At 45.7% G+C, this 22185-nt stretch overlaps 1 protein-coding gene across 14 annotated transcripts in view; it reads left to right on the top strand.

Annotated features, from left to right (window-relative positions):
* The window catches only part of anks1b (ankyrin repeat and sterile alpha motif domain containing 1B), a 1080298-nt gene that overhangs the window by 753260 nt on the left and 304853 nt on the right, over nt 1-22185 (top strand). For all 14 annotated transcript variants that reach the window (XR_005462295.1, XM_038811308.1, XM_038811309.1 and 11 more), the window contains one exon: nt 9889-10054. Coding sequence is in view for 13 of the 14 variants with exons in the window: in XM_038811308.1 (XP_038667236.1) it covers nt 9889-10054 (166 nt within the window). In the remaining variant the exon portion in view is untranslated. The remainder of the gene's footprint in view (nt 1-9888; nt 10055-22185) is intronic.

Genomic DNA, 22185 nt, shown 5'->3' with positions numbered 1-22185 from the left:
AAACTTGTGGTCTGTGGGAGGGCTCTTCCAATTTTGGCACAAGTTTGTAACGATCAAATTTGACATGAATTCACCCGTTTCCAATTACCACCATTACCTTATAGCCTAACTTTGACAAGTCCCAGTACTCACCTGAACCAGCTGCTGAGAATATCTGCCTCATTGATCTTATCAAATAACCAGTTTCAGTCAGCCCTACATCTTTGATGTTCTGCAAATCACTGTATATAATTCATTCCGCTAAGTTGCAGGTGATATTGATCTCTCCCAATATCCAGATAAAACGGGGCTGCTTTGGTCCAGGTAGTTACATTGGAATGCATTAAGGGGTGAAATCATTCTTAGTGTATTGAAAATGTGTTAAATTTGAGTTTATTCTTCTTGCATTTGTTTTAATGTCCCTTCTGGCAATCACAGCTTTACTGTGTACACTTTCTGCAAGATTGAGTCCAATAAGGCGAACATACGACTGGGTAATCAAGCAGAAAACAACTGCAATAATGGTACGGAATCACCTATAACTGGTGAATGGCCATTTTACCAGCATAAATAGGACAAATGGAACAGTTCAACTGTTGATTATGTTACATTGAGTGACTGTGGAGTAAGAACCCAGAGCGTACCAAGCCCAGTTCACTTGCCTGAATGATGAGAAGGCAAAGGATAGTAGAGCAATCCATTGATATTCAAAGTTACACCACACAAAGGAGTCAATAAAGCAAACACATAAAATGGTTCTTCTTAACTGCCACACATTGGAAAATGTGAGCTAGAGAGTGTCTGCCATGAAAGAAATGCAGAGCTGAATGAATGCAGAATAAATGTGGATAATCTGAACCTGTCATACATATTGAAGGGTTTGTTTGACCAGCTGTACAAATAGCCTACTTAACCTTAATGTATCCACCAACATGATAGCAGTGCAGCTCAAATGAAATTGGATTCCCACTCAAGCTCCATCCCTCATTAAAGGAATCGAAACGTTGACTCTGCTTTCTATCCTTACAGATGCCACAAGTCCTGTTAAGTTTTTCTGGTGTCCTCTGTTCCTGTTTCAAAATCAATTCATCAGGATTGGTAAGAAGCATTAGTGCTTTTGAAGACTGTCGCAACACCTTGAGCTAGTGCGTGGTCAATTCCAGCCCCACCTGACCCGGAGTCGCAACATTAAGGGTGCGACCCATCGGCCTCACTGCGCTCACTTGGGACGCAACAAGGCTGGTAAATCTCTCAAGAGGCCACTCACGAGATTTACCGGCCTTGTCACGCTTCACGAGATGTAATGAGATCTTGCGAGGCATCACGATCTAGATCCTACCCATTGAGATCGGATCCCTTGTTTATTCAAGTGAGTAGTTAGTCTCACTTGAATATGTCTACACTGGATCTACCCAGTGCCCGGGACCTAACAGCCTGGCCTCGGAGACCCCGAGCAGGATCAGTTGCGCACTGGTATCCACAAACATGGACCAGGAGTACGGTTCCCTGGGGGGTTCCCTCCCAGACGATCAGGGTGTGGGTTGCCTCCCAGGCGATCAGGGGCCCTTGGGTGCCCTCTGGCCCCAGCAAACCCATCAGCTGCATGGGCACTCCAGCACAACCTATCCCATCTTTTTGGCTTCGGTATGTGTGTGTTTGGGGAGTGTATGTTTATGCGCAGTTGCAGCTTGTCAGCCCGACGAATCCCGCACCGTTTTCCATGGGAACTGATGGTGTTCCACGTGGCACCGGTGCAAGCCCCTCACCAGTAGTGGAATTGGTGCAGGTGCGGCACCGATTTTCCTGACATAAAAGTCCACCGATTCTCCTTTGGGGTCAACACTTAGTCGTAGAAATGGAGAATCCAGCCCAATGTCTTTCTGAAGTTCAGTAAGAAGTCTTACAACACCAGGTTAAAGTCCAACAGGTTTGTTTCAAACACGAGCTTTCGGAGCACGGCTCCTTCTTCAGGTGAAGAAGGAGCCGTGCTCCGAAAGCTCGTGTTTGAAACAAACCTGTTGGACTTTAACCTGGTGTTGTAAGACTTCTTACTGTGCTCACCCCAGTCCAACGCCGGCATCTCCACATCATTTCTGAAGTTCAGCATCCGGTTTAGTACTTCCTTTCTTCCAGGATCGATGTGACCTGCTCGGGTAAGGTTCTCTACCTTCCCTGCAGACTCAGCATCATTTCAGATTCACAGCAGATGATGTGCTAGACGCTCATTGCTTTCAAAACAATAGGTCAGTTTTTTAACTTCAGCCTCTGAAGAGCAACAAACTGCTAGTATTGGTACATTTAAATGATCTTCAACTTCCACCTACAGACAGCAGGCAACAGAGAGAGAAAAACAGCTCCCTTCAATCCTGGGGTGAAATTCTCCGACCCCCAGCAGGGTCGGAGAATCGCCTGGGGCCGCCGAAAATCCGGCCCCCGCCATGGCAGAGATTCTCCGCCACCCGGGAAGTGGCGGCGGCGGGAATCACGCCACTCCGATCGGCGGGGCCCCTGAGGCAATTCTCCGGCCCGCGATGGGCCGAGGTCCCGCCGCTGGGAGGCCTCTCCCACCGCCGAGGTTTGAACCACCTCTGGTGGCGGCGGGAACGGCAGCGCGAGCGGGCCCCCGGGGTCCTCGGGGGGGGGGCGATCGGACCCCGGGGGGTGCCCCCATGGTGGCCAGGCCCGCGATCGGGGCTCCCCGCTCAGACTCCGGGCCAGTGCCCTGGGTGCACTCTTTCTCTTCCACGGCCACCACGGCCTCCGCCATGGCGGAAGCGGAAGAGAAACCCACATCGCACATGCGCCGGTGGTGACGGCAGCTGGCCGCTGACGTCACCGACCGGCGAAAGCCTTTCGGCCAGCCACGCTGCCGGGGGTGCCGTTTATTTGGGCCAGTCTTCTGGTGCCAACCGCTCCGGCACGGGGCTAGCCCCCAAAGGTGGGGAGAATTCCCCACCTTTGGGGAGGCCCGACCCTGGAGTGGTTGGCGCCACTCCCCTACGCCGGGACCACCCGTCACGGGTAGAGGAGAATCCCGCCCCTGAGGTCTGATCACTTCTGGAAGATTTTCTCAGAAACATCATGCACCACCCAGAGGCGGCACAGTGGTCAACACTGCTGCCTCACAATGCCAGGGACCCGGGTTCAATTCGGTTTGCACTTTCTCCCCGTTTCTGTGTTGGGTTTTCTGCGGGTGCTTTGGTTTCCTACGGGTGTTCTGGTTTCCTCCCATATCACTAGATGGTTTGGCCATGCTAAATTGCCCCTTAGTGTCCTAAGATATGCAGGTTAAGTGGGGTTATGGGGGGAGTGGGTCTGGGTAAGGATCGGGGCAGACTTGATTGACCGAATGACCACCTCCTGCACTGTAGGAATTCTATGCTATGGTTCTAGGAAGCAATCACTGACTGCTGACAGGTAAAACACTGTCCCTGGCCAACCCTTTGGTTGTCAGTTAACCAATTAAACTGATTCCCTCCAAAACCGGTTACCCCCATCTACTTTGCACAAACACAAAGCCTGAGAATACAGTATCCTGGCAAGCAGACTGTTTTAAACTTTGCCTCTTCTGCTTTCTTCTCTCCACTGAACAGCACATCCCAATTATTGATCTACAGACCAAAGCAGTAAAATAAAATAAATGGAAACAAAGGAAATAGACAGGAAGGATTGTTCAAGACCTACCTCCAAAGTACTATGTATGAGACAGCCCGCATTAAGTGAGAATGTCCTAGTACAAGTGGTGACAGACAGCAAAAAGAAGCCACTGGCATGGTTTAATGCAGTCTTATTGAACATGTTAGCTTTGGGAGGCCAAAGAGGACTTGAGTGTCACACCAGCTGGAAATAATTGATTATTATTCTGTTTAAAATCTGTTACCTGACCCAGTGAATGTGACACGGTTATTCCATGACGCGCAGCAATATCCCTGTCTTCACTACACTCCTGCACCATTTTTCATAGAAATATCATTACACTGTAAAGTTTCTTATTGGCTGGGGACGCAGTGCATCCTGTGTTGCATTGCGAAGTAAGGACCTGCTCACTGTCGATCAGAGGAGGAATATAATGGGAAATGTTTTTGATTTATGTTGGAGGCAGGCCCAGAAATGGGAGGACTGGAATATTGGCATCGGAGAGTGACTTGCCAGCGTGTCCCTGCCTCTGGGTCATTTTTGAGTTGATTGTTTTGTGCGACCAAATCCATTGGTTCTCCCTCCATCGCAATTGCAGATGTGGCCAGTATATATTTTGGCGTTATTGTTTTTAAATTTAGGGGCAATTTAACATGGTCAATCCACCTACCCTGCACATCTTTTTGGTTTGTAGGGGTGAGACCAACGCAGACACGGGAAGAATGTTCAAACTCCACATGGACAGTGACCCGGGGCCGGGATCGAACCCTGGTCCTTGGTGCTGTGAGGCAGCACTGCTAACCACTGCGACACCATGCCACCCAATTTCGGCTTTATTAAGAAGTCTTCTCTCGCTCTCTCTTTCCCTCTCACTTGCTCTCCCCTGTAGTGTTCCACCATGATTCTAATGGCATGGAGCCATGAATGCAATAGATTTTGTTTTAGGAATGAGGATGTATCTATTTGAAAAAACGTACAAGAAGCCGGTATGTTTCATGTTCTCACATCTTTACGGTCCAAACGGCGAATTCAATAAACCCTGGAGTCAATGTGGATGAAGGAAAATTGGGAGCATGGAATCTGCAGTTTGCCCATTGCTACCAAATGCTGTCAGCAATGAATAGTTTGTTTTGTTTCCCTCTGGCTGTATTTTGTTGTTAATCCTTCACACAATTATCCTTGTCAGTTGTCAGATCGCCTGTACAGCTTAATTTGTATCCTCCAGCTGTTAGCTCAGGAAACTATTCACCATATAGTGAGGAAACCTTTCACAATAACACATTGCAACTCTGAAGTCTCGCACGTCTCGTTGCTTGAGACTGTGCAACTTCAGAAATGCCTGGTGTGAAATACTCAAGTCAGGCTCCTGGACGTGGCAGGATAGTAGAACGCAGATATCTGAGCTTGGATGCAGCAGCATTCCGTTTTTGTGGAAACAAGCCAGAGTACTCTGATACGCGACAGGAGTCCATAAGCCATGAGAATGATTCCAAATGGTCCTGATGCAGAAAAGTGTCCAGTGCTGGAGTGGAAGAACCACAGGGCTATTTGGCATATTAAACCTATTAAAGTCCTGCACAGTGACATCTTCGAGTGATGAAGGTCAGAAAAAACTTAAATTTGCTCCAATCTGACTCTCCTTAATGGGTGGAAACAAGAAATCCAGCACTCATGTCTCCCTGCAACAACTTATTACTGATACAAGTTCAGCTTGCCTGTATCTCTAGTCTCTGCATTTCTCAGAATATTCTTTCCTGTGAAAAGGCTCTCAAAAAAGAACCATTACAACTTAAGATAGCATTGAATAATAAACGCTCGTTCAACATTTTAAGACCCTTCCTTCCATTGGCCTTGTGCAATTTACAGTTTTGTGGCTATCTCTGTCTAAATGACTGATTTAATGCACAATTCACAGATTAAACAGAATGCTTTGATCTTGGAAATTTATACTGTATTTCCTCTTCCGACATCCTATTGGTCTGATACTAACTAATTTCATTGTGCTTGTTGCTGGTGTTGGTCCACCCTTGGTTTCATAATAGTCCATATTTAGGTGAATGATTTATTAACAGTGCCACTGTGAATCTCAGCACATGAATACAACTGTGAGCTGGTACCATTATCTCCTGCTCTCCCTTCCATGCTGTGTGCACACAGTCTAACATATGTTCACAAATAATTCTTACAAACTCATTGTTTGATTATCCATGTGGGAACAACAAATCTCGCATAACTCAGGAAACAGGGAAATCATGCCATCCCACACATTGTTTTGATATTCACTGTGCCCAGCTTATCCAGGGCATCTGGGCATAGTCAAAGGGAAATATCTCCTTCTGTCTTGTTTTTTGATATAATACACTGCAGAGTGAGGAGTCTCCTCCTCTTGTAAAAAGAAATGGGACTTAAAGTATTGCTTTAATGTGTTAGGATTGGATCAGCCTTTATATATTGTAGTGCGGAGGTTCCAGATGCATCAAGGCAGCATGATAGCACAGTGGACTGCAGCACGGTAGCACAGTGCAGGGCAGCACGGTAGCACAGTGGTTAGCACAGTTGCTTCACAGCTCCAGGGTTACAGGTTTGATTCCCGGCTTGGGTCACTGTCTGTTAGGAGTCTGCACGTTCTCCCCGTGTGTGCGTGGGTTTCCTCTGGGTGCTCGGTTTCCTCCCACAGTCCAAAGATGTGCAAGTTAGGTGGATTGGCCATGCTAAATTGTCCCTCAGTGGGCTTACGGGGATTTGGGCCGAGGTAGGAATTCTATAAAGTAATCTTTTGAAATCATGTTCACCAAAACAGTAGATTTTATATATATATATATATATATTAATACTGCATATTACTTCAGGTTTTGTGAGTTTCATTTACAGGTTGCAAGGATGTAATTAAATAATAAGCTACATTTTGGATAATAACATGCCAGCAAAAGCAGCACACACTTTTAATAACATGAACTTCAATAAACCAGTATTGCTGATTTCAAACGTGGTTTTTCTAAGATTCAAAGTCAACAAAATGGCACCACTTGAGATGAAAGTTTTAATTCATTGCACAATGGAGTGTCTGAGAATCGTGAGAGGCCTGGTACTTCAGCACAAGGGGGAGTGTTGGAAAGTAAACTCACCAATTGTCTCAGAGAATGCAAGAGTGAGGTTGGAAGCCATCACATGCCTTCTCTAGTAATACAGTTGAAATGCAACCTGAGTGGCCAGGAAAGTGAGATGAGGTCTGACAAAAAGAAAAACCAAATATCCAAAGCTTATAAACTCCCAAAGCAAAACACCTTTGACTTGATTAAGAGGGGAACACAGTGTGGTGGTATGATTTGCATAGCTGTCTGCCATTGGTGCAGAAAACTGGCTTACCATTGGCCCTGGTCGGTCATGTGCCTCTCGACCGATTGGTTGAGACCAGTCATGTGGCGGCTCTCCGATTGGTCGAGAGGCTGAGTTAACCCCGCCTCCAGAGCGAGGTATAAATAACCAGAATGCCCGGCAGTCGTCCATTTACTGTAGTCGACCGCAGGGCTAACTTCTAGCTTATTAAAGCCTAACTTTTGTACAGCAACTTGTCTCGCGTTCAATTGATGGTTCATCACACAGTCCAAGAGCAAGGAGATTATGTTGACAGCCACAGGCTTCATTCCACTTCCAGATGGATGACAGATCTTCCTTTCTTTCTTACATGGGAAAATTCCTCAAACTCTGCTGGCATTTTGCTGTATGTAGACTTGAGATCATAGAATTTACAGTGCAGAAGGAGGCCATTCGGCCTATCGAGTCTGCACCGGCCCTTGGAAAGAGGACCCTACTTAAGCCCATGCCTCCACCCGAATACTGTATTCCATTCTAGCATTTTAAGATTCTTTTACAGGACGTGGACTTCACTGGCTAGGCCAGTATTTATTGTCTATCCCTAATTGCTCTTGAGAAGGTGATAGTCAGCAGCCTTCTTGAATAGCTGCAGTCTCTGTGGTGTAAGTACACCCACAGTGCCGTTCATAGAATCTTTACAGTGAAGAAGGAGGCCATTCAGCCGTCTGGTCTGCAGCGACCCTCTGCAAGAGCTTAGGTCCGCTCTCCTGCCCACCCCACCCTGACCCCGTAACGCCACCTAACCTGCACATCTTTGGACTGTGGTAGGAACTCAGAGAACCCAGGGAAACCTACACAGACACGGGGGGTAACATGGAAACTCCACACAGATAAGGCCAGAATTGATCCCAGGTCCCTGATTCTGTGAGGCAGCAGTGCCAACCACTGCACCATCGTGCCACCCATGTTAGGGAGGGAGTTCCAGGGCTTTGACCTCGCAACAGTGAAGGAAGTAAATTCCTTTGCAGACTGAAACACAATTGTTTGACCTAAATTCTAGACATAACGCAGAGAGGAAACGTGAGTCCTATAGTCCCGGTGCTAATGAAGTGAGTTATGAGGAAAGATTCTAAAGAGAGGAGCTCTCCAGTCTTGAAAGAAAGTGTAAGGTGATCTGTAAAGATTTGTAAGATAAATAGAATAAGAAGGGTTCATCCTGACCACTTTACCCATGTTAAACCGGAATCTCAGAAAAATGGGACAGAGGTGCAAATTAGTAAAAGTTTACGATTAATATCAGGAAACACTTTTAAAAAGTGGTTAATATTGGAATTAATCACAGAATTGTTACGGTGCAGAAGGAGGCCATTTGGCCCATTGTGACTGCACCAGCTCTCCAAACGAGCAACATGACTTATTTCCTGCCTTTTCCTGGTATCCCTGCACTTTCCGTGCGGCTTTCAGGTTGGATGTTGGAGATAAAAACTCTGAAGTAGAAGCAGTGGATGCTGTGAAAAGATGAGCAGAATTGCCATTCATGGCTCGGCACAACATTGAGGGCCGAAGGGCCTGTTCTGTGCTGTACTGTTCTATGTCTATGTCTATGTCTGAACTTACCTTTGCAACTGCGGCACAGATTAAACATTTAAGAAATAAGTGACATTTTGTTCAGTTTGATTGCCGGTTGATCCAAAGATTAGCCAAGAGGTAGAGCAGCGATGCAGATACATGAGAACACAACCACCTACATGTTCCCCTCCAAGTTACACACCATCCTGACATGGAATTACATCGCCATTCCTTCACTGTGGTTGGATATAAATCCTGGAATTCCCTCCCTAACAGCACTGTGGGTGTGCCGTTCCTGAAAGCAGCTCACCGCCACCTTCTTGATGGCAATTAGAGTTGGGAAATCGCTGGCCTAGCCAGTGATGCCCAGGCCCTACTAAAGAATTAAAAAGTAGAGACTGGTTTTCTCGAATAGACCCACACAGCGGTATGAACCAGTTGTACTATTATTACATAGTGATGTCACAGCTAGACAAGACAGATTTCACAACAGAAGGAGAAAGGTTAAAAATAAAATTGAATATATTATTAATTGGTGACAACGAAAGATTACCAACTACCTGTAATTTGGCTAAATTCCCTTGCAGACTGAAGCAGGTGTAATGTCGTTGCGTTTCTTTGGAACAGTCAGCAGTCAAGGTACTGAGTGGGCTGCGCATTTACAAAATTTTTTTTTTTGTTTTTTTTTTATAAATTTAGATTACCCAATTATTTTTTCCAATTAAGGGGCAATTTAGCGTGGCCAATCCACCTACTCTGCACATTTTTGGGTTGTGGGGGTGAGACCCATACAGACACGGGGAGAATGTGCAAACTCCACACGGACAGTGACCCAGAGCCGGGATCGAACCTGGGACCTCAGCGCCGTGAGGCGGTTGTGCTAACCACTAGGCCACCGTGCTGCCTCGCATTTACAAAATTAATGATGCAGTCCTGATTAGGATTAGGATCTGGGTTGTTTAGTATTATAGAACTTATTAAATTTTGTACAACTTTATGGACACGGCAGTGCCAAATCAGGGCTGGTTTAGCTCAATGGGCTGGTTTGTAATGCAGAACAAGGCCAGCAGCTCGGGTTCAATCCCCGTACCAGTTTACCCGAACAGGTGCCGGAATGTGGCAATAAAAGATTATTATTATAAATAATACTGCATGATGTCAAAGATCTGTCCAGCTGTTCAAAGATGCAGCAGGTATAACTGTGTCATAAAAACTTCCTTTCAGTAAATAAAAAATAAATAAATCTGACTTGGATGTTTTTATTTGAAATACTTCACATGGATACCACAGATAACGGAACATTTATTTTCACAGAGCACAGATTATTTATTTTTGATGGCACAATATAATCAGATAAAAATATTTAAATTCTCTTTTGTGATATTGCAGGAATCAGAAAGAAGGAAAGATGACCAGACTCTGGACATTAGGCTGTCTCCCTCACTGGACAGTTTCCCACCAGAAGAGGAGGACAATCCTTATGAATTCCTGGCTACGGCAGTCACCAAGAAACCCCGTTCCTTGGAAATATCCAGAGTGTCTTCAGGAATACCAGGTATTGGAACTAGAGAGCCACTGGGTTTCCCTCCCAGTTCTTGGCTTCAGATATGTCTGAAATACGTATGGGCGGGGGAATGAGGCAGCATTGTTGAAACAGTGCATTAACCACAGCATTGCACCTGTGCCCCACTGAGCTGATCTCATCTAATAATGCAAGGTTAGTTTATTTATTTTGGGGAGATTTCTGGAGCTTAGTACATGACTGGCCAGCAGTTCCACTGTGATGAGGAGGTCAGGTGACAGCAGTTATGTTTCCACCTGAAAATCTGTCTGAGGCATGGAGGCCCCTTTGATTGGCTGGTCTTTGAAGCCAAAGAGGCAATGTACCAAGAACAAAGTGTGACCCTATTAAAAGTGTGAAGCGATTTCATTCCGGTAGGGAGAACACAATGTTATAAGTAGGGTACAATTCTAAAGAGGGTGCAAGTGCAGAGGAGCCAGGGTGTAAATGTGCATAAGTCATTGAAGGTGACGAGACAGGTTGAGAGCTTGGCTAAAGAGCATACAGAATACTGGGCTTTATTAATAGGGACAGAGAGTACACGAGCAAGGAGTTTATGTTGTATAAAATACTATGGGTGGGATTCTCCGACCTCCTGCCGGAAAACACTACCACGGCCTCAGTTGGAGTATTGCAGGTCTGGATACCACACTTTTGGAAAGACGTGACGGCATTAGAGAGGGTGCAGAAAAGATTCACGAGAATGATTCTAGGGACGAGGAACTTCAGTTACATAGACAGATTAGAGAAGTTGGGACTGTTACTTTGGAGAAGTGAAGGTTGAGAGGAGATTTGATCAGAAGTATTCAAAATCATGAGGGGCCTGGACAGCATAGATTGGGAGAAACTGTTCCCACAGGTGGAGGGGTCAAGAACCGCAGGGTACAGATTAAAGGTAATTGCCAAAAGAAGCAATGGAGATATGAGGAGAAATGTTTTCAAGCAGCGAGTGGTCAGGATTTGGAGTGCACTGCCCGAGTGTGTGGAGGAGGTAGATTCAATCGATTGAAGAGGTAATTGGATTATTACCTGAAAAGGAAGAATGTACAGAATTACAACAAAAAGGCAGGGGAATGGCACTAGGTGAGTTTCTCATTCAGAGAGATGGCACACAGATTGTGGGCAGAATGGCCTCCTTCAGTGATATCGGTAGGATAGGGGCATGCAGAAGGAAGAGGTCACCATTGAAGCTCCAAACAGTTGCTGACCATTCTAGCCATAAATCGGGAAGGAGAAGCCCATAGTTAGCATTAAAATTGGGCCTTAATTCTAGTTCACAATCTGTGTATGGCTCCATGGCCTGTGTAAATAGTAAACTTTGTATTCTCACAGCTGGCAATCCAGGACTTCCAATGCATTGAGTTTAGGTGCTCTATGTGCATGAGATCAGAACTCCGGACCAGGAGAGATTTCAGTAAAATCCACTGGTCAAATTTCTATAAATTTCGTTTTGTGTGAAAATAACAGGCATGTTTGATACAAAATAAAGGAAATTAAAATGTATGTATATATTTATTTCCCATATTTCAGACAGCAAATCAGAGACTATGATATAGTCTGTCTTTTACATAGCTTTGTGATGCTTTTTCCCTGTCATTTCTCACCTGTCTATCTCCTGCTTCTCTCTTCACAATTCTGGCACCACATCTGTTGGGGCGTTTAATGAACATAAGAACTAGGAGCAGGAGTAGGCCATCTGGCCCCTCGAGCCTGCTCCGCCATTCAATTAGATCATGGCTGATCTTTTGTGGACTCAGCTCCACTTTCCGGCCCGAACACCATAACCCTTAATCCCTTTATTCTTCAAAAAACTATCTATCTTTACCTTAAAAACATGTAATGAAGGAGCCTCAACTGCTTCACTGGGCAAGGAATTCCATAGATTCGCAATCCTTTGGGTGAAGAAGTTCCTCCTAAACTCAGTCCTAAATCTACTTCACCTTATTTTGAGGCTATGTCCCCTAGTTCTGCTGTCACCCGCCAGTGGAAACAACCTGCCCGCATCTATCCTATCTATTCCCTTCATAATTTTAAATGTTTCTATAAGATCCCCCCTCATCCTTCTAAATTCCAACGAGTACAGTCCCAGTCTACTCAACCTCTCCTCATAATCCAACCCCTTCAGCTCTGGGATTAACCTAGTGAATCTCCTCTGCACACCCTCCAGCGCCAGTACGTCCTTTCTCAAGTAAGGAGACCAAAACTGAACACAATACTCCAGGTGTGGCCGCACTAACACCTTATACAATTGCAACATAACCTCCCTAGTCTTAAACTCCATCCCTCTAGCAATGAAGGACAAAATTCCATTTGCCTTCTTAATCACCTGTTGCACTTGTAAACCAACCTTCTGTGACTCATGCACTAGCACACCCAAGTCTCTCTGAACAGCGGCATGCTTTAATATTTTATCGTTTAAATAATAATCCCGTTTGCTGTTATTCCTACCAAAATGGATAACCTCACATTTGTCAACATTGTATTCCATCTGCCAGACCCCAGCCCATTCACTTAACCTATCCAAATCCCTCTGCAGACTTCCGGTATCCTCTGCACTTTTTGCTTTACCACTCATCTTAGCGTTGTCTGCAAACTTGGGCACATTGCCCTTGGTCCCCAACTCCAAATCATCTATGTAAATTGTGAACAATTGTGGGCCCAACACTGATCCCTGAGGGACACCACTAGCTACTGATTGCCAACCAGAGAAACACCCATTAATCCCCACTCTTTGCTTTCTATTAATTAACCAATCCTCTATCCATGCTACTACTTTACCCTTAATGCCATGCATCTTATTTTATGCAGCAACCTTTTGTGTGGCACCTTGTCAAAGGCTTTCTGGAAATCCAGATATACCACATCCATTGGCTCCCCGTTATCTACTGCACTGGTAATGTCCTCAAAAAATTCCACTAAATTAGTTAGGCATGACCTGCCTTTTACGAACCCATGCTGCGTCTGCCCACTGGGACAATTTCTATCCAGATGCCTCGCAATTTCTTCCTTGATGATAGATTCCAGCATCTTCCCTACTACCGAAGTTAAGCTCACTGGCCTATAATTTCCTGCTTTCTGCCTACCTCCTTTTTTAAACAGTGGCGTCACGTTTGCTAATTTCCAATCCACCGGGACCACCCCAGAGTCTAGTGAATTTCGGTAAATTATCACTAGTGCATCTGCAATTTCCTTAGCCATCTCTTTTAGCACTCTGGGATGCATTCCATCAGGGCCAGGAGACTTGTCTACCTTTAGCCCCATTAGCTTGCCCATCACTCCCTCCTTAGTGATAACAATCCTCTCAAGGTCCTCACCTGTCATAGCCTCATTTCTATCAGTCGCTGGCATGTTATTTGTGTCCTCCACTGTGAAGACCGACCCAAAAAACCTGTTCAGTTCCTCAGCCATTTCCTCATTTCCCATTATTAAAACTCCCTTCTCATCCTCTAAAGGACCAATATTTACCTTAGCCACTCTTTTTTGTCTTATATATTTGTAAAAATTTTTACTGTCTGTTTTTATATTCTGAGCAAGTTTACTCTCATACTCTATCTTACTCTTCTTTATGGCTTTTTTAGTAGCTTTCTGTTGCCCCCTAAAGATTTCCCAGTCCTCTAATCTCCCAGCAATCTTTGCCGCTTTATATGCTTTTTCCTTCAATTTGATACTCTCCCTTATTTCCTTAGATATCCATGGTCGATTTTCCCTCTTCCGTCCTTCCTTTTTGTTGGTATAAACCTTTGCTGAGCACTGTGAAAAATCGCTTGGAAGGTTCTCCACTGTTCCTCAACTGTTCCACCATAAAGTCTTTGCTCCCAGTCTACCTTAGCTAGTTCTTCTCTCATCCCCTTGTAATCTCCTTTGTTTAAACACAAAACACTAGTATTTGATTTTACTTTCTCACCCTCCATCTGTATTTTAAATTCCACCATATTGTGATCGCTCCTTCCGAGAGGATCCCTAACTATGAGATCATGAATCAATCCTGTCTCATTACACAGGACAAGATCTAGGACCGCTTGTTCCCTCGTAGGACTAGAGAAGGTGGAGTTGCCGGAGACGATGAAGCAGGGCGGTAATCACACTAATCCAAAAAAAAGGGAAGGATCCGGTGGAATGTGGGTCATATAGACCCATATCACTATTGAACACAGATGTGAAAGTATTGGCTAAGTTGTTGGCGGGGAGGATGGAGGATTGTGTCCCGGGGGTGGTTACAGAACATCAAACAGGCTTCGTGAAGGGCAGGCAGCTCGCAAGTAATATAAGACGGCTGTTGAATGTGGTGCTAAATCCGTCGAGAGCTCTGGTACCAGAGGTGGTGGTGTCCATGGATGGGGAGAAAGCATTTGATCGGGTGGAGTGGCAGTACTTGTTCGAAGTTTTGGGAAGGTTTGGGTTTGGGCCGAGATTTGTGGCATGGGTGCGGTTGCTGTATGTGGCGCCAAGAGCGAGGGTGAGGACGAATGATATGAGCTCACGAAGCTTTGACTTACACAGGGGTACGAGGCAGGGGAGCCCACTGTCACCGCTGCTGTTTGCGCTGGCCATAGAGCCATTGGCGATGGCTCTCAGGTGGTCGGCAGAGTGGCAGGGGATAATGAAGGGACAGAGGGAGCTTCGGGTGTCGCTCTGTACCGATGATCTCTTGCTGTATGTTTTCAATCCGTTGGAGAGTATGGGAAGGATTATGGGCCTGTTGGGGAGGTTTGGAGGGTTCTCGGGATACAAGCTGAATGTAGGGAAAAGCGAGGTATTCCTGGTGAATGAGCTGGCACAGCGGGCTAATTTAGGGGGGATGCCATTTACGGCAGCGAGGGATAGGTTTAGATACTTGGGGATTCAGGTAGTGAGGGAATGGACGGGGCTCCATAAGTGGAACTTAACAAACCTGGTGGAGGATCTTCAGAGGTGGGATACACTGCACTTAATGTTGGCGGGGAGGGTCCAAGTAGTGAAAATGAATATTCTGCCGAGGTTCTTGTTTATCTTTCAGGCTCTCCCGATCTTTATACCAAAGGCCTTTTTTTGGAAAGTGGACGCAATCATCTTTGACTTTGTATGGGCGGGGAAGGTGCTGAGGGTGGGGAGGACCCTGCTACAGAGGCAGAGGCAGCAGGGCGGTTTGGCGTTATTATTGGGTGGCAAATATGGACAAGGTGCGGCAGTGGTGGGAAGGAGAATGGGTAGAGTGGGTTACGATGGAGGAGGAATCTTGTAAGGGGTCTAGTTTGAGGGCTATGGTGACGGCAGCATTGCCAATGGCTCCGAGAAGGTATTCAGGGAGCCCAGTGGTGCAGTCCACGGTAAAGATATGGAATCAGCTGAGGAGGCATTTTAGGGTGGAAGGGATGTCGGGGTTAACGCCGCTGCGTGAGAATCATGGGTTTGAGCTGGGAGGAATGAATAGTGTATATCGGAGGTGGAGGGAAGTGGGGCTGGTTAAGGTGAGGGATTTGTATTTGGAGGAAGGGTTCGCCAATCTGGAGGAGCTAAGGGAGAGAGTAGAGCTGCCAAAGGGCAGTGAGGTCAGGTATCTACAGGTTAGGGACTTTGCACGAAAGGTCTGGAAGGGGTTCCCTAGATTGCCGGGATACACCCTGCTGGAGCGACTGCTGCTTTCAGATGTGGAAGGGGAGGGAAGAATTGGGGATATATATAAGTGGCTGGGGGAGTAGGGAGGCGAGTGGGTGGTGAAGATCAAGGAGAATTGGGAAGCAGAGTTGGGAATGGTGATCAATTGGGGAGTATGGAGTGAGGCACTGTGAGGGACCTCCTCTTGTGCAAGGATGAGCCTGATACAGTTTAAGGTGGTGCACAGGGTGCATATGGCTCGGGCGAGAATGAGTGGGTTCTTTCAGGGGTGTGAGAGGTGTGGGCCGGGGCCAGTGAATCATGCGCACATGTTTTGGGGTTGTGAAAAATTGGGAAGATTCTGGGCGGGAGTGTTCGCGGTCTTAACCAGGACAGTGGAGGAGGAGGTGGGCCCAGACCCCTTTGTGGCGATATTTTGGGTTTCAGAGAAGCCGGAGCTCATGGAGAGGAGGAAGGCCGATGTCATGGCCTTCACCTCACTGATTACACGCCGATGAATTTTGCTGGAGTGGCGGTCGGCATTGCCACCGGGGAGCAGAATGGTTGGGTGACCTGTACAACTTCCTGCGGTTAGAGAGGATAAAGTATGAGTTAAGGGGCTCAGCAGGGGAGTTTGAGAAAAGGTGGGGGATGTTTGTGACCGTGTTTGAGGAGCTGTTCATCAAGATATACAAGGTGTTGATGGAGTGGGAAGTGGCTCCTATCAGAGAGGTGAAGAGGAAGTGGGAAGCGGAGCTGGGAGGAGAGCTGGAACTTGATCTCCGGGAAAAAGCCTTGAAGAGAGTCAATTCATCCTCGTCATGAGCCAGACTTAGCTTGATCCAGTTCAAGGTGGTTCCAGTTCAGGTCCACAGCGCTCACATGACGGTAGCCCGGATGAGCAGGTTCTTTGAGGAGCTGGAGGACAGATGTGGGTAGTGTAGTGGTAGCCCGGCGAACCATGTGCATATGTTTTGGGCATGTCTAAAATTGAGGGGATTCTGGCAGGGATTCGCGGACGTTACGTCGGAAGTCCTGGAAGGGAGGGTATCTCCGAGTCCAGTGCTGGCAATATTTGGTCTATCGGACGATCCGGGGCCAAGGGAGGGAGGGAGGGAAGCCGATGTCCTGGCCTTCTCCTCCCTCGTGGCCCGGAGATGGATTTTGCTGGGATGGAGGGTCTTGGAGCCCCCAAACGCAGGGGTGTGGGTGAGCAATATGGCAGGGTTCCTCAGTCTGGAAAAGATTAAGTTTGCCTTGAGAGAATCAATTCAAGGGTTCGCCCGGAGATGTCAACCAATCATCGATTTCTTCAAGGAAAATTGAACGTCAGCAGTAAGGGGGAGAGGGAAAAAGGGGGGGGGGGGGGAGAGGAAAACAGGAGGCATGACAATGTTAGACAAGGACAGGGAACTTAGTATATGGGTAAGTAAGGAATAGGGGGGGTGGATAGTAGGGACGTTGTTTTCTGTTTTTTGTTCGTTTAGGTGTTCTGCATGTGTCGGCCCGCATGGTTGTTTAAGAAATGTTAATGTGTTAAACTGTGAAAATTACAAATGCTTCAGTAAAATATTTTCTAAAAAAATAAATAAAATCTATACAAGTGAAAATTTTATTATAAAATGTCTTAATCTATTTGCAACTTTTGAACTTCACTTATCTTTCAATATAACCACATCAAATTGTCTCTACGTTGATATTTTGAATTACCTATAAACTTATATATCTTAGATACTTAAACCTATGTAATGTACTGGAACAGTTCAGCTTGGGGCACAGCTAGTTCAGCAGCACACGTCTTCAGTACTATTGCTAGAATGTTGTCATGGCACATAGACTTTGCAGAATTCAGTGCCTTCAACCATTTCTTAATATCCCATGGAGTGAAAGGAATTGGCTTGGGAGTTCTGGAGGAGACCGAGATGGATCGTCCACTCGAACTTTCTCGGTGAAGATTGTTTTTTTTAAAAACATTTTATTAAGCCATTTATGATTTTCTAACAATAAACAATACAAATATAAATGTATACATAGTTCAGTGCGTAACACAACCCTCCATCTCCCATTGTTCCCGCCTACTCTAAACACAAAATAGCCTAACTCCCCCCCACCCACCCACTAACCCCCCTCCCTCCGGGGTCTTGTTGAATCTGCTGACAGTTTAGTTTTCTCCCAAGAAATGGATAAACGGCTGCCACCTCCGGACGAACCCTAACGTTGACCCTCTCAGGGCAAACTTCATTTTCGCAAGTCTGAGAAACCCAGATGTCACTAATCCAAACCCCTGATTTTGGGGGCTTCGAGTCCCTCCCTGCTAATAAGATCCATCTCCGGGCTACCAAGGAGGCAAAAGCCAAAACATCAGCCTCTCTCGCCCCCTGGACTCTCGGATCTTCCCACACTCCGAAAATCGCCATCTCTGGACTCGGTGCCACCCTTGTTTTTAGTTTGTGGACATGACATCCGCAAATCCCTGCCAGTATCCCCTGAGCTTCGGGCATGCCCAAAGCATATGAACATGGTTTGCTGGCCCTCCCGCACACCTCATACACTTGTCCACTATTCCAAAAAACCTGCTCATCTGGGCTACTGTCATGTGTGCCCAGTCAACCACCTTGAATTGTATTAGGCTGAGCCTGGCACATGATGAGAACGTGTTGACTCTGCTCAGAGCATCCTCCCACAGACCATCCTCTATTTCCCCTCGCAGCTCATCTTCCCATTTACGCTTTAGCTCACCTATCTGAGTTTCCTCCCACTCCATGAGTTTTTTATAGATATCAGAAACCTCCCCCTCCCCCGTTTTAGAAAAAACCTTGTCCTGTATCCCCTGTGGCGGTAGAAGCGGAAAGGTCGCAACCTTCCTTCGCGCAAAATCCCTTCTCTGCTGATATCGAAACCCATTCCCTCCCGGCAATTCGAACTTCTCCTCCAAATCCTCTAAGCGTGGAAAGCTTCCATCAATAAACAAATCCCCCAGCCTCTCAATCCCTGCTGTCAGTCATCGCCGAAATTCCCCATCTCGCCTCCCCGGGGCAACCGGTGAGTACCACAAATTGGAGCCCACACCTACGCTCCTTCCACTCCCATATGCTTCCACCATTGCCCCAGACTCTCAGGGCCGCCACTACCACCGGGCCTGTGGAGTGCCGGGCCGGCGAGAATGGCAGAGGAGTCGTTAGTAATGCCCCCAAACTTGTGCCCTTACATGATGCCGCCTCTACTCTCTCTCTCTCTCTCTCTCTCCCCAACACATGCACACACACACTACCCACTTCCTGATCCTGGCTATATTTGTCATTACTAAAGTTCAGCAATGCCAGCCCACCCCTCGGCGTCGCTCCAGCAGCGCCTTCCTTACTTGTGGGGTTTTACCCGCACACACAAAACCAGAGATCACTCTATTCACCCACTTAAAAAAAGCCTTTGGTATGAAAACAAACGGAAAGCTCGGGAAGACCGTCATTTTTACGGATTGTACCCTCCCCGCCAGTGACAAAGGGAGCATGGCCCACCTCTGAAAGTCGTCTTTCATTTGTTCAGCTAGCCTGGTCTCTTCAATAGTGGGTCAGTGATGTTGGCCGTCTTTTCAGTATGGCACCCCGATAGGATGGCAGTCTATGCACCATCAGGCTTACCCTGCCATGGAATATGGTTCAAAACACTTGGTTGCATAATTAAGGAGGGCGGGGTTGGCGGATTTGGCGTTTCTTTTTAACTGCCGCCCTCGACACTGGAAAACACTCTGCATGTTCCTGCCCCATCCTGGGACCTAGTCCCAGGATGGGAGAATTCCACCCGTAATAGCTATTCCGTATTTGATCATACAGATCCACAAAAAACTAATATTGTATATGCTGCGTAAACTTTGAAAAGTTCCTAAATACATGGGTACTTAAAAGCTCCTGGTTTAATAAATGCCGTCGATCAAATTTATTGATCAAAGATTATAATCAAGCCTTGTCAAATGTCACTTTCCAATTATTGCTTGCCCAATAGTTTGGCTTGTTATAACTGGAGGCAGAAATCATTTATTCTTTGGAGCATGCCACCTCCATCAATGTGATCCTGATCCTCGTCGTGATACAAGAATGAGGGAATTATTGGAGGCCAAGCAGTTTCACACTGGAAAATCGGAAAATTCAATGCACGAGTCACTAAATGAAATTATCATCTAGCGCCTGGATTAATTGATCTGGTCATTTGCCGTCTGCTCCCTCTGGGAGATTAATTGAGATTTACAATTTCTGCTGTGTTGGACAAATTTTTTTTGTAAATAGAAAGACGACGATTAATCTTTTACTATAAGTAGTTAGCTATAAGGCCAAACCGGAAACCATAAATCTGTGACAGACTCCTTAGAATCAGCAAATTGACGGACAACAATGTACCTAAAACAAGCCTCTATAATTGAATAATCCATACATGAGACATGGATTATATTCTCACAATGCTCACACACATCACCTTATTTGCAGACTATATTAAAGTTATTTTTCTCCCCTAGGCCAATTCTTACTCATTGGGAAAGGAAAGGCAGAGGCATGGTCCTGCAGATCACTTAATCCCAGTACTAGATAAAATAATTACACTTTAATGCAAAACAAGATAAAACAGTTGCAATTTATTGTTCGCAGAGAGTGAGCATGATCATAAATTCTCTGTGTACATTAAAAGCATTAAAATTAACCTTGATAAGTACCCAATGGAGCATCAGTAATGCCTTTAAATTTAGCTCGACTGCAGTTATGCTGTGCGTAAGGCAACTTAGATGAAACCTTTGGGGGTGATTTGATTTTCACTTGCTGTCTCGAGCAGGTGGCCAGGACAGCTGCCCAAAACCAGCGGGGTCTTCACTAACATAACGGATGACATCATCAGGATCCAACCTCCTGAGCAAGACACAAACTGTGATTTCCCCACCCTCACCATGAAGAGGATCTGGGTATAAAAAGGCAGGGGGAGGTAGGGGGGGTCGGGCGGTGGCGCAGTTGCAACTATTCCTGTCACTTACCTTCTGTCAGCAGGATTGGTGATTTTCCATCAACTCCCACCAAGAACAGATAGAAAGTCATTTGGTGCGATTTAAATGGGGTCCAGGTGTTAAAATACCTCAGACTGTATTTCTAGACCTGGGCATGAATTTTGCTCTGTGGCTCATCCACTGGAAATTGTCCCAAATTTAGAATCGGCGTCTATCTCCTAACATTGCATCTCTTGCCTATGGTGTGTAGTACCTGTAGTATGGATCATGGTCAGTTTACCAATTTTATCAGTCAATCAATCTGTTTCTGTATGGCTTTGCCTCGTTGGATTCACTCTCACACCCATAGAATTCAGGTTTAAACGCGGGGGGAAGATCAGTTAGAGATATCAATCAACTTTCTTGTAAAATCAACGCTGCATTATTACTTCTCCTGACTATTTAGTAGACAGTTAACAGAAATACAACCTTAAAGACAAATTGGTGTAATGCCCAAACAGAGGGTTTGTCATATCCTAGACTGAGTCTTTGACATCTTCTCTCTTCTTGGATGGCGAACTCCTTCCCCGTCAACTGCAGCCCTTCCAATTCTTTTAAGAGGATTAAATGGGTCCTTCTTTGTACCCTGGCAAATCAAGCTTGTTCATCTTCCCCCTTTGTGCCTGCTTAAAAAGCAGTTTTCGAATGTTCGCACAGTCTCTCCAGGTTGGACGAGGTAACTGTGTTCTTCAACCTTGTCCCTGAATACGTTGTCGCGTTCAGTCTTCGAAGCAGTCGGATAAACATTTCTGTGTCCTGCCCTATTAACGATTTTAACCAAATCCTTCTTTTTGACTAATCCAGTGTTTCTTTTTAGTTTCCCTAAACCTTGTATTAAAAATTCCCTAATCCTTCACTTCCCTCCAGAAGTCATTTGTACAAATGGCCATTTATCAGTAAGGGTGACTGACTGCTACTAATGGGTTATGATTAGCCTTCTTGCAAATTGCATGTAGGCTGAAAAGTAACAGGTTTGGTCTCTCTTAACCACAATTTGCCATGACACAATCAAATCCCTTATTCTTTCACTTTGTTTTATTAATTAATACTGATTAATATATGCATTTTTGAAGACTGCTCAGCATTTCCGTCAGCCTGCCTTTAGTTTTCTGGGGCAAATTTATTTCATTAACATTTTTAATCATTTTAACGAAGATGTGATTACATAGACTATATTCTGTACTCTTTATAATGTGGCACAAGGAGCTCGACTGAAAGAATCTTTATGAAGGATTTGTAAATCATTATGATTTTAATAATTTCTATTCATTTCTTTTTCTGGTCCCCTTACTCAATTTATTCTCTAGCCATATTTTAAGCATGAATAATTTGAATCATAGAATTTGCAATGCAGAAGGAGGCCATTCAGCCCATCGAGTATGCACCCGCCCTTGGAAAGAGCACCCTACCCAAATCCACATCTCCACCCCATCCCCGTAACCCAGTAACCCCACGTAATCATTTGGACACGAAGGGCAATTTTGAAAGGACAATCCACCTAACCTGCACAGGGCTGGTTTAGCTCAGT

The sequence above is a fragment of the Scyliorhinus canicula genome, chromosome 11, assembly GCF_902713615.1.
Source record: "Scyliorhinus canicula chromosome 11, sScyCan1.1, whole genome shotgun sequence".
Taxonomy (NCBI): domain Eukaryota; kingdom Metazoa; phylum Chordata; class Chondrichthyes; order Carcharhiniformes; family Scyliorhinidae; genus Scyliorhinus; species Scyliorhinus canicula.
This window is presented reverse-complemented; position numbering and strand designations above follow the sequence as displayed.